General features: G+C 42.2%; 1 protein-coding gene across 2 annotated transcripts in view; it reads right to left on the reverse strand.

The window, feature by feature from the left end:
* NUCKS1 (nuclear casein kinase and cyclin dependent kinase substrate 1) overlaps positions 1 to 8952 on the reverse strand; it is a 30605-nt gene extending 21653 nt beyond the window's left edge. Inside the window, exon 1 of one of the 2 annotated variants that reach the window (XM_081226482.1) lies at positions 8722 to 8952. In XM_081226482.1, coding sequence (XP_081082608.1) covers positions 8722 to 8738 — 17 coding nt within the window. In that variant the 5' untranslated portion in view covers positions 8739 to 8952. The remainder of the gene's footprint in view (positions 1 to 8721) is intronic. The other variant, XM_081226481.1, reaches the window with a different exon arrangement.
* Positions 8953 to 17762: the final 8810 nt, after the last annotated feature.

Below are 17762 nucleotides of genomic sequence, written 5' to 3' on the forward strand. Positions count from 1 at the left end.
GTGTAGCAAATTGTAATGTAAAATGTATTTCTTATAGGAACTTCATCAAAAAAGTCTGAGCCACTGCTATAGAATAAAATGATTTCCAAAGTAGTTTTTAGTTTCACCTTTACAAAAAACGATTTGTTATTAATCCACGGCCACAGAAGTATAACATCTCTTCCTATTTTAATTCATTGTTTTAAGAAAACCACTTTTTTTAAACTTAAGCACTCATAACACCTATCAAAGTTTGGTGGCCCATGGGGGACAGAGGGAAGGGTGATACACCACCAAGTATATTACAGCTACTGGACCTTAGACAATCTAACCCAATCTTACCCAAAACGTGTTATCCTATCAACAAATGTCCCTGGAAGGGCAAGACTGAGAACCTTTCATGATCTCCCAAGGCAACTAATTCCAAGAAAACCGGATAATGAAACAGTTCTTCTCAGCGAGGTGAAATCTGCCTCTAAAGTCCACTGACCAATTCTGTCTTGTCCAGCTCCTGGGATCACCATGGTCTGTATCTAAACCCTCTTGCATAGAGCAGCCCTTAAAATTTGTGTGACAGTTTCCACTTTTTTCTTCAAGGCTAAATACTGAAGTTTCTACATATCAAATGTCCTTAAAACTTAGGACATTTACCTCACTCCATTCTTCTATCCCTCAAGATTCTTCATACGCCAAGTTTTCTCAGGATATAAGAAAATTAGTTCATAGAAGCCAGGATACCTAAACTCAATTCAGGGTAATTTCTCACAGTTGCTTATTTTGAGCTTCACGTTCCTTCTGGCTAAGATATATTGCTTTGACTGTATCTTATACCATTCTGCTTTTTACAGTTAAACAGGATTCAAAAACAGTCACAAGATACAAGAAAGCAAAAATTTTAAAGTAAATATTTAAAATCAAGAACATTACAGGAAATAGCTCTTCAAAGTTTTTCAAATGGAAAAAGTAAATTTCTGCACTAAAGGGGAATAAAGGAGTTCTGAATGATGAGCCAGGTATGTTGGAAATAGTTGTCACAATGCCCTCCCAAATGTTTTTTATCAACTTGCTAATATTTCAGTCCAGATGAATAAACATGAACTCTTATATGGCACTCCTTATTCCCAAAATACATTCAGTTCCACCATATTCTCTCCATATAGTATACTATTTTATTTAAAAGTCACACACAAATTTCAATGAGTATAACAAAGCACTGGGTAAATAAAATGGGCTAGATTTTTCCCAACAGAAGTTGAGTGCAAAAACTATGCAATTAGGAACAGAGTAAACCTCAAGCAGGTGAGATTAAAGGGGTCTCAGATGAGCACATTACCAAGTAGAGTCCTGTCTGCAGCAAGAGTCTTGGAACCCTCAGTGGACTTTTCCAATTGTCTTAACTCAACTACCAGGGACAAATCTGTAGCCTGACAAAGATTTACTGACTCATTACAATAAAGGTGATGGAACATTAGAAGTGTGGAGCATCTCACCAAACAGAGGAAAACTTAAAAAGGATTCGGGGAAGGGTACAATTCAGGTGAAATTTAAATGAAGCAGTGTCTTGATAGGCTCAAAGCACAGCAGACTGTGTGACAAGGGGTCTACATCAGGTCTAGACAGTAAAGTGGACCTTGGGTCCTATTTCTTGGCAAAGAAGTTAAGGTAGATGTGAATTTTGTGCCCAGCAACCCCTCATTTGAAGCTCTAAAAATGTAAATCGAGGATAGCTCTCCGTGTCAAAAGGAGTTAGCTTTTCCTGATAAAAGTGTCATGTTTCACTCTGATATAATTGCAAATAGCAAAGTTTCTGACAGTCTGATTTTAGAGAATCTTTTCGTAGCAGGAAAGCAGTAGTCAAAGAAGCATTGTTATAAATCTTGCCAGTTGTAGCATATCTGTGGAAGATAGTCTGTTATCCCAGCCCAATAAATAGCCGGCTGGATTTTTACTTCTCAGTGGAGCTAGGTTTTAGTTTCTCAAGTAATTCATCTTCTGGGCCATTTTATCTTGACACATGAAATCTCCCTGAAGATCACCTTGCTTTGCAGGTAACTGAACAGGTGCACAGTTCAATAAGTACATAGGCCCTAAGAAGCACCTGAAAATATGCTATAGCCAGTTGAAACACTCTTTGGCAACCTGTGGTCTCTTCACCAAAAATATTTCAAAGACCTATAATTATGGCTATTTAGATACTAGTTATTTTAAAATATGGCAATGCAATTCTCTAACAATCAGTTCCACTTCCTAGAACCTAGATAGTAATATTTTTTGAAACAAAACAAAGGGATGCCCCATTTTGACCAAAGTGGTCATATACTAAATGAAATGTTTTCTCTTATTGTCCACAACACCGCAGTCTCTAAATGCCAGAGGGGCACTATTCACATGGACTATAATGTGGATGGTGTCCCAGAGTTACACAGAATGGTGGCCTTGTTTTTATATTTCTGGGGAAAACAGACCAAAAACATAAATAAAATCAATCTCCCTTTCTTTATTCAAAACTACTTTCTCCTTATTAACTAGTTGTATTGCAATGATTTCAAACACTAAAACTCAACCACTTACCTTGGTAACTTTTGTCAAGTTAAATCAATCCCAATTTATTAATCTTAATTTCCTTCTAATTGTAATATACTGATGAGCTTTATAATAGGTGCTGAACCTTTTCAAATGCTATGGTTTTTCTCCTTTGGTCTTTTAATATAAATCAGTGACAGATTTTAAGTTTTATTCCCGGCACAAATGTTACTTGATCATATGTATTTTTAATACATACTGGATTCAGTTAGCTAATACTGTTTGGCATTCTTGCATCTATACATATAAGTAAAATGAGCCCATCAGTTTTCAGTGGTGTCCTTTAGGTGGCTTTGGAATCTATTCACTTATTTTGGTCAGGGGGAAATGTCCCTGAAGTATGTATACACTTAAATGCCACTTATCTAACATTCATGTTTCCTCCCACAAAAGCCTCACACTACTTCAGTGCTTTTTCCTCTACATTCAGGTGTCTTTTCCTTTAATTAACCCCTTCACATATTCTTATTCCTTCGAAAAAATTTTCCTTTCCTCCACCCCCCACCCCCCCAGCTCACTTTAAAGTTGGTCTTCCCCACCAAAGTCCTGCTATGAACCATAACCCCCAAATGTGCTACTACCATGAGAAAGAGTTAACACCCCGTGGCACTGTCTGACTGGAAAGATCACACCGGCCACAACCTCTATTTGAATTCCTGTTTCCTTTTTAATGGTTAGGTGAACTGGATCAGTTACTTAATTTACTTAAGCCTCAGCCCTCTCACATATGAAATAAGGGATAATATATACCTTGCTCAGAGTTGTTCAAGATTTTGAAAAACATGAGAAGTATCCGGCAGAATTGGCACAAAAAGTGTTGCTCGTTAAGTGATGGCTCTATTGAGTTTCGAGTAATTTTATTTTTTCTAAAATTGAAGATTGAGAAAGGAACTGTGCTGTTAAAGGTCTAGTCTTCTTATCTGCAATTTAGAAATTCAAAAAGTTCTGACAACCAAGTCTTTTCATAATTTATATGGTGGTAAACGTATGTGGGGCAAACAAGAGGGGCTTTTTAGGATTTTCTTTTAGTGTGAAAATTCCTAGGTTTTACCACAGAGATTAATGTGTTTGGTTATAGGAGCACTACCCCAGACTGGTGATGGTACATTATATATACAGTATAGGCGCCCTGTTATATATCTTAAATTTTTGAAAAAATTTGAACTTCTGAACACATATAGTCCCCAATGGTTTCAAACTAAGGATTGTAGACCTGTAAAACATTCTACGTGGAATCAAATGTATACAATAGGGACTTCCCTGGTGGTACAGTGGTTGGGAGTCTGCCTGCTAATGCAGGGGACACGGGTTCGAGCCCTGGTCCAGGAAGAACCCACATGCTTTGGTGCAGCTGAACCCATGTGCCACAACTACTGAGCCTGCGATCCACAACTACTGAGCCCACACACCTGGAGCCCATGCCCTGCAGCAGGAGAAGCCACCGCAATAAGAAGCTCACAACGAAGAGTGGCCCCTGCTCGCCGCAACTAGAGAAAGCCTGCGAGCAGCAGCAAAGGCCCAACTCAGACAAAAATAAATAAATAAAATGTTTAAAAAAAAATGTATACAATAAATGTAAATCTAATGGAGAGTTAAATAGGTAAGACTCATGCAGTCTAAATCCAGCTTTACTATTATTTCTACGCCTTAGCTCCTAGACTTAAGTCATCAGTAGTAAATTGAAGGAACTGGACTTAATCTCAGAAGTTCTTTCTAGTTAAAAAAAAAAAATGCTTTTAATTAAAACTTATTCTGAGAATTGTTTTGAAGAGTAAGTTGAAAAAACTGCTATTTAAAATATTTTGGCCATATATTTCCCCTCAAATATTTTCTACATAGAGCTTAAAAACCAGTGCATACAGAATGCACTCACCATTATTTACAGATTACAAAATAAAATAGCATTTGACCATCTTCATGCCAAACACTAGGAAGGGAAGAGTGTTACCACAGAAAGAATGCCAGCACTGTATTCAGAAAATCTAGGTTCAAATCTTGGCTGTTTCACAGTTCTGTGACCTTGAGTAACATATTATTTAAGCTTATTTCGTCATCTACTATATGGGAATTTTTTAAAAAATCCTCTATTACAGGGTTGTAATAAGGGTAAAACAAGATAAAGTGAAATCCTCAGTACCTGACTCTGCACTTACTCTTAGTAAATGTTTATTTGGTAATTACTCTAAAAAAAAAATCAAACTTTAAAGTCTTTTTTTTTTTTTTTTTCTTTTGGCACTTTATTTTTTGGCCTCGCCGCACACTGGATCTTAGTTTCCCAACCAGGGATTGAACCCCGGGCCCCGGCAGTGAAAGTGCTGAGTCCTAACCACTGGCCCGCCAGGGAATTCCCAACATTGTCTTCTTGTAATTTTCAGATTAAATACATATATGTTGGGAAATGTTGAATACTTAAGTGTTGTTATAAAATTAACTCCTCCATTATTCAGGCTTTCCAAGTTATTATGTGAGATATCTTGAAGGTAAAGTCTACAGAAGAATTTGTCTTTTTAGAAGAAAGTGACATGTAAGTAACAATAAATGTACAGATCAAAGGTTAATAAAATCACACTTCTTTCACACACACACAAACACACACACGACCTGGACATAGAGAATAAGATCAGATACAAGGAACCAGGCTCATCTAAAACTACATTTACTAGTATACTAAACTCTTAAGTGTCTTCCTGTGTATACTTGGTATCATTAATTCCAAGCTACCTTGAATTTTCAGGTTTCCAAGTATTTCCCTTTAACCGAGGGCTTGTTGAAACTAATTTTCTGGTAAGAGAGAATATCAATTTTTTTTTTTTAGAAATCCAGACACATTCCAACCGAATTCTCTTTGAAAAGAAAGCAATCTGGAATCTTGGGGAAGCTGATTCTCAACATAAATAAAAAAATGACCAAAAAATTTTTATATCAATCTGTAAAAGCCTATGCTTTCACATCTAAACTCTCGATGTTAAAGGTTCCTTGCAGTCTCAAGTACTAAACAAAAGAAGACAAGACATCAGGTACACTTACATTATAAAGAAAGGAGCAAACAGACTGATCTGAGTGATTTGGACCATTTTCAATAAGGGAGGAAGACCTCTAATGAATATACAAAGGTAAATTTCAAAAAACCTGGTTTCTAGGCTGGGCAAGTTAGTAAATCTCTGAGCTTTCTTTCAAAAGTAACAGCATTTTCTTCCCTACCTCATAAGGGTAAGAGTCATGAAAGCATTTTGAAAAGTTAAAAGTGCCATACACTAAAATAACATCAACACTTATCTGGTAGAAGAGACAAGCGGTTATGTAGAAAGCGGGTAGGATGAGGATAAGCAGGGCTGTAAATTAAGAATCTAGGTTCTAGGCCCAATCTTGGCATCTACTAGTGTGTGATGCAAGGCACTTCACTTGTCCAGGTCCCCACATTAAGTCACTCGTAAAATGAATTTGCCTAAATTTCTTTCTGGCTCTAAGACTGCAATTTTACGCTATAAATTTGAATCCAAGGCCTAAAATATTTCAGCTCTCATTTATATATGAGTCAGATACTGTAAAAGGTGACAGCAATACAGTGTGAACAAAACTACTTAAATATGTGTTGCACACATGTCTATGGAAAACCCTGCTGTAGCCGGTCAGTTCATCATTCCATCCATTTGGAAACTGGTGTCAAGCAGCCATTAGTACATTTTTAAATCTTCCTTAAATGCTTAGGTTAATATTAAAATGAAAATAACAGTCACAGTAAAAAATGAAAAGCAGAAAATCCTCAAAATTATATACAGGCCTAAGGGTAGAAACATATCCCAAAAGAAGCTGCAGGGACACATTTTCCAACACATGTTTTTCTTGTTTTTGGTTTGTTTTTAAACAAGGTTGATCATTCTGATATTGGGTCAACATCTATCTTTTTTTTGTTACATTCCCTCAAGTACACAGACTCTTCAATTACAAAAGCACTTCCCTAAGGCAGAACTTTTTTATTGCAAAATTTAACAAACCACCAAAGTCAAGTTTAATTATTTCTGCTTTATTATTGGTCAAGAGTATGTTAAAGGCTTTCAAAAAAGTTACAAAGAGATTTCTTCACTAAAATATATAATCAAAAACCAAGTTGCTTTAAAATTAATAACTTGAAAGTGACCCAAAAAAAGCCCATAATATATTAACTTCATTCTTCAATTAGGGGCAAATATACAGTCAAAATTACTTTTAACAGACTGAGCAAGAAAAAAGTTGTGCACAAATCCCAATGCCTTCAAAAAACTGATTAGAACGTGCTTAATATATTTACCCCTACCCGGTGACATTAAAAATGCAAGTTTTCAAGAAAAAAAAAGTTCTGTTCGTGTTCCAGCATCTAAATTTGGGAGTACAAACTCAGGCACATGAGTAAAATTACAATAATAAAATTAAAAGTCATCAAAACCTAGTGAACTGCAGTTAAAAGGTAAAGAAAAGTAATAGTCCAATTTCACCACACAGTAATTTACTCCCAGGAGACAGAAGATCCAATCCAGATGAAACAAATCTTTATTATGATATTGTCTATTTCTCCTGATCCTAAAGAAAATACTCTACATAAACTGATGGGATACACTGGTCATTTATTATGCCAAAAAAAGTATGCAAACTATAATTTGAAGTATCTATTCAGACTCCGTGCCAAAATGTAGGCAAAACTCTTCCCGGTGGCGATGGTGAGTTATCGGAGATGCGGGTTTAAATTAGGCAGAAAAGCTGTCAGGTAGTTAGTTAGCACTCTCCTCACGCCCACCCCGAGCGTAGGAGCATGCAGCCCCATACCCCCACCAGCTGGAGACTGCTGTTCTAGTCTGCAGACAGAACGGTGTAGCACAAAACCCTTTCCGGAGTTCCAAACCTCCCTTTAGAGCTCTAGCTCAAAATACTTCCGTTCCTCACAAAACTTGGAATGAAGGGGAAGCAACAACTATTAAAAACATTTAGAAACGAAACCTATTTATCCATAAACCACTATGCAAAGTAGCCAATTCCTTACATTGAAAGCGCCAAGGACATTAAAAGTAATATTTATTTGCAACAGCTCTCCTTCGTAAGGCCTCAACAGATTGGATTAAGCCACACCCCTCCATAAATGGCACATTCCATACGATAGCCGGGAGGACGGCCAAGGGCGATTCCACTGTCCGCTGGGGAACAGCAAACTTGTTGAAATTCTCAGAATAAAGTCTAACGATTAACCGAATCTAGCCCGTTTATTATTAAACTTATTCGAGGTAAAGATAAGATTACAAAAACATCCGAGACGTGTACGCCGAGGAAGAGGAGAGAGAGGTAGCGGGAACGAGAACCACACGGGATTTAGGTCGTGCAGTTAACCCACACCTCCCTGAGTAGGGACATTTCCGAGGAAGGACATTTCTAGTCGGAGGCAAAGAACGAACTCGAGGCGGGGAGAGCGGGGGTTAACCAGCTCAAAACTCCGAGTTGGGGGAGACACAGCAGTCATTTTCCAGGGCCTAGTCCCGAACTCTCTCTGCTGCGGAGGGAAAAAGAACGCGTCCCGCCCACGCCCGGCCCGATCCGAGAGGCGGGGCTCTGCAGCCACCCGGAGGACGGAGGCGGGGCCCGGCGGCAGAGCTGCCCCTCCTGCTTTGCATGGAACACCCCCGTCCGCTAGAGAAAAAGGGCTGAGTCCCCCCCCCCACCCCCACGCAAGCCGAGGGGGGAAGGGGCAATACGGCGTCTCCGCCCTCCCCCCCCCAATTAAGGTGGGGTCCGAGACCCAGTCCGCTGGTCCCCGCGGCCGGCTCCAAGGGGCCGGGCCGGAGGAGGTGGGGCCTGGGTGGGGGCGCTGACTTCACACCCCTCCCCCTCCGACCGCTGGCGGTTCGGGGAACACCCCGCCCGCTCCAGTGCGGCGAGTGGGGGAGGCAGCAAAGCAGCCCAGAGCCCTGCAACGGCGCGGGGCGGGGAAGAGCGCGCGCATGGGCGCGCGGCCGCTACCCCCGCGCAGCCCCGCGGGCCAGCAAGGCCCCCCACGCTCAAGGGCGCGCGCGGGCCCCGAAAGGGAGAAGGCCGCGCGTGGCACAGGAGGGCCGACTCTAGGCTTCTGTCCCCCACTCCTTCACCACTCACCCCAACCCCCTCCAACCCGTTCCAGGCCTCGGACTCCGCACTGACCTGACAGGCCGAGACATGTTCGCTGTCCAAACAGGACCGAGTCGAGAAGCCAAAGACCAGGACCCCCCCCACCCCGCGCGCTCGGCGCCCCACCCCCCCCAACTTCGGCCGAGGGGGCCGCTGCCGCCGAGCCCCGAGCTGCTGGCTTCTCAAACTCCGCCGCTCCTAGGTTCAGGGCCCCTTAATCAGACGAGCCCCCCGCTCCCCTGTCTCTTCAAAATGGATGAATCAAACCAGCCGAAAATGCGCCAAAGCCGCCGTACAACCAAAGCCACTAGGGCCTGTGGGCCCCGCCCCAACACGACCGGTCATTGGCGGCTTCTGCCAGATGCGCAGAGCTCATTCGTCCGTTTGAATCATCACGTCTCCCAGGTTCCGCCCCTCTCACTGATAGGCTCCGCCTCCTCCGTGAGGTCCTGTTAGTCAAGGTGCTCTGAGAGCGCACGGCCGCAAAACAAAAATGGTCGCTGCTCGGCCCGCCCCCTGGTTTCCACTCCAGAGTTGCAGATTCGTCTTGGGTTGCGTCTTAGGATGACTAGGAAAAAAGATTTATTAAGAGTTTAATGTCATTTAATGTTAGCTTAATGATGTATCATTTCGCCTGCCTTGATCATCTAGAAACTCCACTGATAGCAAAACCCGTGGGATAGGCAGCTGATTCGTCAGCAAGGGACTGCTTCTGAATTGGAGGGAAATTCCATAGGTTCAAAAATTTTGACCTTAAACCCACAAGCCCCTTCTCCTTGCTTAAGCATTAGACCTCAGGAGCCCAACCGCTGCTGGAGCAGGGAGGCAGGATCACAGTCAAGGAATAACTTAACCACCAATTTCCATTCTCCATTCTGGACCTTGAGATCACTTCAGGGTCATTAAAGCCCCAGACATGGACCTTCGGGGCCTAATGATTAGGAGCATGAGCGCTGGGCCAGAAGGTTTTTCAGTTTGAACCTTAGGTCCACCACTTAACAGTTGTATAGCTTTACCTCTTTGTGCCTGCCTCAGTTTTCTCATGTGTAAAATGGGGAACAATAGTACTTAATTCATAGGATTATTAGTATTAAATGAGTTGATATATGAAAAGGCTTTTGGACAGTCTCTGGCAGACAGTAAGTGCAATGTAAGTATTTGTTAAATTCAATCCCTTATCCCTGGGTGGGGATGGGGGAGGGGCTGCCTCAAGACTCAAGTCAAATAACTGAGGGTAACTCAGATCATTCCATTTAAATCCATGAACATTTGTTGGATGCATAAAACTCTCAGAGGCAGAGCTCAGGATCCCTATGGGAAGGCCAAGGTTTACCTGACCATTGTAAAATAGACTTCAATCCCTATCACAGGCAGCCTGTTAATAACCAACTGAAGCTACACTCCATAAACAAACAAACCAACCCATCACTATTGCCTCCTGAAAGTCTCCCCTTGTAAAATCTGGCTTCCCTAAGGGAAGAGAATAGCACAGTCCACCAGTAAAGCATTAAACAAGTTATATATCTCCTCTTCCATGTCACTCCACCCTTTCGCCCCTGAACAGCAAAAAAGAATAGCAAAAAAGAAATGCATAACACAGAATTCACCATTTTTACATGTGTAGTTCAGTGGCATTAAGTACATTCACATCTCCAGAACTTTTTCGTCTTCCCCAGCTGAACTCTATACTCATTAAACACTAATTCCCCATTCCCTCTCTCCCCAGCCCCTGGTACCCACCATTCTACTTCCTGTCTACATGAATTTGACTACTCAAGGAACCACATATAAGTGGAATCATACAGTATTTGTCCTTTTGTGATTGGCTTATTTCACTCAGCATAATGTCCTCCAAGTTCATTCATGTTGTAGTATGTATCAAAATTTTCTACCTTTTAAAGGCTGAATAATATATCATTGTATGTATATACCACATTTGGTTTATCCATTCAACTGTCAGTGGATACTTGGGTCATTTCCAGATTTTGGCTATTGTGAATAATTTCTGCTATGAATGTGGTGTATAAATCTCTCTTCCAGCCCCTGATTTCAATTCTTTGGAGCATATACCCAGAAGTGGATTTGCTAGATCATACAGTAATTGTATTTTTAATTTTTTGAGGAATCTCCATACTATTTTCCATAGCAGGTGCACCATTTAACATTCCCACCAGCAGTGCACAAATGTTCCAGTTTCTCCATATCTTGTCAACATTTATTTTGCTTTTTTTGATGGAGCATAATGGGTGCTGGAATCTGTTTTGACTAAGTGTATTGTCATCCATATTATTGTCAAAATGCCAGTGCAGAGGCTGGAGTGGTGCAGTGATCATGAGTGACTTTGTTGGAGGCTCTTTTATTAGGTCAGATTGCCATTATTTAGCAAATACCAATATTTGTTATCGTGAGATGAGGCAGAGTAATTCTTGTTACTTACTTATTAGGTAATGAAAGGAACTGGCCATAGTCTACATGTCCAGGCAGGTGGAAAGTTCAGAACAGGTCTTTCAGGCCTTGGCATTGTAGTTTACTTCAAGGCCTATATATAGATGGCCACTGAAGGAAGGCTCTTTGTCTTCCAAGGTGAGGGTTGTATCCTATCTCTCTCCTCATCTCAGCTCTGGCTAACGTCTTCCCTCTATTTGCTTGTTTATTCGCTCAGTATTTCAACAAACACTGTCTCTTAGGAAGGAAGTAACGTAAGACTTGAACTTCTAGTTTACTTTTTAGTGGGCAAGTACAGAGTTATGCCTACAAGAGCCCTGGCACTGTTTCCCTGCCTGTCAGGAGAACCTGGAGTGCAACCTCCAAGATCAGATCCTTCCAGTGCATCCCCAGAGAATCTTCAATGGACACGTCTCAAGCACAGCCAGTGTGTAGGAAACTGAAGAAAGACACTGATCATATGACAGGTTATATCTTAGATGCGTGTCGGTTAACCTTGAAGAGACAATACATGTAATAAAACTATGAGAAACTGTGAAAACGAAACAGGCTCAGGAGACAGAAAAGACAGTTATCCTTTCTCCCTGGAAATGAGATTTAATGGGCTTTGAAACCCAATGCTTAATTTCTCCTATGATTTTAGTTATATTTTGAGAAGTAGCCTTTTCCTTCTCCCCTGCATATGTTAAAGACAGTAAGAAGTGGCAGGGACTTCCCTGGTGGCGCAGTGGTTAAGACTCTGAGCTCCCAGCGCAGGGAGCCGGGTTCAATCCCTGGTCAGGGAGCTAGATCCTACATGCATGCCGCAACTAAGGAGCCCGCCTGCTGCAAATAAGACCTGGCACAACCAAATAAATAAATAAAAACAAAAAATACCTGGCAGCGTATGGGTGATGGGCCTGATGGCTCTTCCCTATCCCTATCAAAGACTCACTTCTGGGCTTCTCTGGTGGCGCAGTGGTTGAGAGTCCGCCTGCCAATGCAGGCGACGCGGGTTTGTGCCCTGGTCTGGGAGGATCTCACATGCCACGGAGCGCCTGGGCCCGTGAGCCATGGCCGCTGAGCCTGCGCATCCAGAGCCTGTGCTCTGCAACAGGAGAGGCCACAACAGTGAGAGGCCCGCGTACCGCACAAAAATAAAAAAAAAAGGACCCACTTCCTTCAAGGCTATACTATAGTTGCCAGGAGCTTCGTAAAACTTTTCGAGCACTTACTCTGTGCTGGGCATTTCCAGTTCTGTGGCCTCATGAAAAACAGCCAACCAGGTCTAAAGATAGACACTGCTTCTACTGACCACAGGAGCTCAGAAAGGGACCTGTCTTTGAAGACTCTGCCAGGAAGTTAAAGATTCTCCAGGCTTTTTTTCTTTTTTACTCTTCTATCTCCAACCTGCTGACTCTCTGCCCCATCACAACACTCACAAGAAAGGGTGGGATAGAAGAGCTGTGTGTCTGGTTAGTCTTTCTGTAACCCCAGAGGCCAAAAACCTGCTTGGAGATAGGTGCGTGGTTAAAGAGGATGCTCCCTTGCCTCAGGTCACAGCCAGAAAAAAACTGGGCCAAAGTCAATTTTAACTTTTAGTTATTTATTTTCATTTTATTAAAACAATTATTTGGGCTTCCCTGGTGGCGCAGTGGTTGAGAGTCCGCCTGCCGATGCAGGGGACACGGGTTCGTGCCCCGGTCTGGGAAGATCCCACATGCCGCGGAGCAGCTGGGCCCGTGAGCCATGGCTGTTGAGCCTGTGCGTCCGGAGCCTGTGCTCCGCAACGGGAGAGGCCACAACAGTGAGAGGCCCATGTAACGCAAAAAAAAAACAAAAAACAATTATTTATTTATTTGGTTGTGCTGGGTCTTAGTTGTGGCAGGTGGGCTTGTTAGTTGTGGCAGGTGGGCTCCTCAGTTGCGTCACATGGGCTCCTTAGTTGTGGCATGTGAACTCTTAGTTGCGGCATGCATGTGGGATCTAGTTCCCTGAACAGGGATCAAACCCGGGCCCCCTGCGTTGGAAGCGCGGAGTCTTAACCACTGCGCCACCAGGGAAGTCCCCAGTTTTAACTTTTACATTCATTTTCTCAAGCGTATATTTCTTCTGCTCCAGACTTCCATCTTCCTCTCTACTTTTAGAATGTTAAGAGCTAAGTTTAGATGGGTTTCTACCACTGAAATAAAAAGGATGTACAACTTGACATCCAGTATAAATTGAAGAAGAAACCCCAGAAGACTAACACTTTTTGCTTTGCTCAACACCAATAAAATCCATAGAAAACTTGCCCTTGTAACATCGAAGAAGACAGAGCCTTATCCATCTAAACCACCAACAAATACTTTTAAGTGAACAGCACTGAAAGGGGAGACCCCAAGGTATAACAAAAAAGAGCACTGAACTTGTAATGAAAACTACTGGCCTTGAGCACTGTGATTTACTACCTAGGTGACCTTCAGCAAAGTTTAAACTCCTGTGCCTCTGCTCCTTCACCTGTAAAATGGGGATAATTATATTGGTCCTCACAGCCTTCACAAGATTGGCATAACAGTAACAACCAAAAGGGCTCCCTTGTGAAGGTATAATAGTTTGGACACTGTGAAGCACTCTGGGAGGCAGCATGGATCACACTGTCTTCACTGAAGGAAAAACCCCAAATCCAACAGCTGGTTTGTTCCTCCACTAGAACATAACAATCCCTGAGCCCTGGGAACAGAGTTAACGAACACTGCCCGCAGCATACAGATGGAGAAAAGGTGACAGTGAGAAGTGATGACAGTCATCTTTGACCACGGTGAATGTCCAAGGCGTTGTCGCTCTTTCTCCACTCTCTCTTAACCATTCCTAGGAGAACTGATGTATTCCAACCATGCCCAGTATAGGCATCATTCTACCAACTACTGCCAGCCCCTCTGCTTCTGAGTTCCAGCGAGTATCCTGACTGCCTAACAGATATTTCCACTTGAATACCCACAAGCTCAATTTATCTATGCCAAACAAATTATCTCCCCTACCCACATTCTTTTCCTGACTCTTGCACCTCTGCCAGCAGCACCTTCTTCTTAATCACCTGAGCTCAACCCCTTGGTGCCACTGACTCCACCCCAAGCCCTCATTGTCTTCAGTGTAGAGACCTCTTGATTCTTTCTTCATTGCATTTCTCAAATTCACTTTTCACTCACCATGTCCCTTGTCACCAGTTCACGCTTAAACTACTGCAACAGCTTCTCTTCTCTTTTTGGAATATGTGGTAGATACAACAGACAATGCTACCTTCCTGAAGCACAGCACTCATGGCATTCCTATACTCAAATTTTCAATATGTCCTTACAGCTCCCATGATAAAGTCTGAATGCTCTTCCCCAGGCCTCATCCCGTGCTTCTAATAAAGTACCTGGCACATGGTAGGTGTGCCACTATTGCTTAATTAATGACCTATATAATCTGTCCACAGTTTTTCTAACCTTATTTCCCACTGCTCTACAACATGAGCCCTTTGGTCTACTGGCTACTTCTCAAACCTGTGTAAAAATTCGAAACCCCCTTTCTTCCCAACCTGAAATCCTATCCCACCTCCTTCTCGATTGGTGTCCATCTCCTGTCCTACTTCCCTTTAAGAAACCTTTCTTGCCCTCTTTCTTTGAAGTTCTATGGCATAGATCTGTATATCCCCCACAACTCCTACTGCAATACTGGATACATAAAAGGTATGTAATCAGAAATGATTTAAGTGTAAATACAAATACATGACAAAAAAAATCTCTGCATTAAAAACAATGGACTGAACACAAATTTATCAAAATGTAAATAGAGGTTTTGTTTGGGTTGTGGGTCTGTAGTGGTTTGGATTTTCCTTCTTTTCTCCATTTTCCTTAATGAGTAGATTTAAATTTTTCATCATAAAAGTATTTGAAAACCTGTATATCCATTTAATAAATTACTCTTTGTTCCCACCTTACTGAATATTTATGTGGGAAAACTTCAAGGATGCCACCATCAAAACATACACATACAAAATGGTAGGCAGTGTATTATAGTAAAGGGAGTTTCTGGAGTCACACTGCTTAAGGTTAAAAATCAGTTTGCCAGGGACTTCCCTGGTGGCGCAGTGGTTAAGAATCCGCCTGCCAATGCAGGGGACACGGATTCGTGCCCTGGTCCGGGAAGATCCCACGTGCCGCGGAGCAACTAAGCCCGTGCGCCACAACTACTGAGCCTGAGCTCTAGGGCCCGCGAGCCACAACTACTGAAGCCCGCGCACCTTAGGGCCTGTGTGCCACAACAACTGAGCCCGTGCTCTGCAACAAGAGAAGCCACCGCAATGAGAAGCCCGCACACAACGAAGAGTAGCCCCTGCTCGCCACAACTAGAGAAAGCCCACACGCAGCAACAAAGACCCACGCAGCCAAAAATAAACACACTTATATTTAAAAAAAACAGAAGCAATATTAAAAAACTATCAGTTTGCCACTCCCTGTCTAACCTTGAGCAGTTTTAATTTTTGTGCCTTAAATGTCTATATATGTAGAATCATAGGGTCATTGTGAAAATAAAAATAATCCATGTGAAGTGCTTAGAAGAATATGTATTTGGCTTACAGAAACACTCAGATGTCAGCTACTGGCAACAATAGTCGAAAATGGAATGGCTGTTAAAATCCTTGTACTTGTATATAAAAAATAAAAAACAAGGTTCTACTGTGTAGCACAGGGAACTATACTCAATATCTTGTAATAAACTACAATGGAAAAGAATAAAAAAATTTTAATCCCTGTATTTCCAAACAAGAAAGCTTATGTTCAAAATTAAATGACAGTCACTGCACTTGGGTGACATATCTTAGTAAGTGGAACTTGTCAAACATCTCAGGACATATCTGTGCTGCATGCTATTCAACCTGCGCTTAATTTGGCTCCAAATTTAATTACACACGTCTCTATTCCACACATGAACATGGTCTCAAAGTCTATATAACACAAACTAAGAGTTTCAAACCCAAAAGGGGCCAGTTCTGTTTCTCTAAATGTCTGGGCTTATTTTTTAAAATAGGTTTTTCAGGTCAAATTCTTCACAGAAACCTAAATGACAGAATGGAGATGGGGGAATTTGAAGATTTGCAGTTATGTCTTGGCTTTATTACGAATTCAACCGGCTGCCTTTCAGTTAGTCAAATTTTGAGCTATTTGTTCCCTCAAACATAAAATGAGAACTATCTGCTTTCTTATTTCCAAGATAGTGTAAGAAGCATACACAACTCACAGAGCTGAGGGAAGAGTTTATACCAAGTCAGATATTGGTATCCAGTGCTACTGGGCTGCCCTTCTCATATCATGATAAATCATAAAATGTCTATCTTATCGTCTTCCTTTCCTATCTGCTTTCTCTTCTTTACTCCCATTAATATGTAGTTAGTTCCTAATCAGATGAGTGTGAATCAAATTAAAGTTGAGTGTGAAGAAAAGTTATCAAAACAGCACCATCACATAGTAAAGTACTGTTAAGTGCAAGTAATGGTTAATTTTGTGTATCAATTGAACTGGGCCATGGGGTGCCCAGATGCTTGGTCAAACATTATTCTGGGTGTTTCTGGATGAGATTAACACTTAAATTGGTAGATGTAGTAAAGTAGTTTCCTCTCCCTAACGTGGGCCTCATCCAGTCATTGAAGGACCAAACAGAACAAAAGGTTGACCCTGTCCTGAGTAAGAGAGAATTCTCCTGCCTGGTGGTCTTTGGACTGGAATATCAGCTCTTCCAGTCTGCCAGCCTCGGGACTTTAACTGGGACATCAGCTCCATAAGTTTTAGATTTGCCAGCCTCCATAATCACGAGTCAAATTCTTGTAATAAATCCCTTTACATACACACACACACACACACACACACACATATACATATATCTTATTAGTTCTGTTTCCCTGGAGAGCCCTAAACAGAGCAATACCAGTATTATACTGAAACTCTGCAGATAAAACTGAACAGAATTCAGATTATGCTTGAAAGCCAAAGAGAAGGCAGGGTTTTCTAACAACAACAAAGGTCATATGTAGATATACTCTCAAGTCTCTGGTATTTATGGCTGAATCAAAAATACATGTAGAGTTCTTTCCAATGCACATTTTTTTTGATCATTGTTTTTGGCTGCGTTGGGTCTTCATTGCTGTGCGCGGGCTTTCTCTAGTTGCGGCGAGTGGGGGCTAATCTTCGTTGTGGTGCATGGAATTCTCATTGCAGTGGCTTCTCTTGTTGCAGAGCACAGGCTCTAGGCACGCGAGCTTCAGTAGTTGCAGCACACAGGCTCAGTAGTTGCGACATGCAGGCCCTAGGGCGTGCGGGCTTCAGTAGTTGTGGCTTGTGGGCTCTAGAGCGCAGGCTCAGTAGTTGTGGCGTACGGGCTTAGCTGCTCCGCGGCATGTGGGATCTTCCCAGACCAGGGCACGAACCCGTGTCCCCTGCACTGGCAGGCGGATTCTTAACCACTGTACCACCAGGGAAGTCCCCAATGCACATTTTCTAGTGGCTTCCTATCCATTCCAACTTGGGGGTTATCTGGTTTTAATAAATGAGTCATGTACACAGCTGAGGCCTCTTCTTATACATAGTGAACCAAGCGGGGTGAAGGAGAAAAGGGCACTGAGTTTTATT

Source organism: Mesoplodon bidens (genome assembly GCF_964165515.1).
Source record: "Mesoplodon bidens genome assembly, chromosome: 2".
In the NCBI taxonomy this organism is placed as follows: Eukaryota; Metazoa; Chordata; class Mammalia; order Artiodactyla; family Ziphiidae; genus Mesoplodon; species Mesoplodon bidens.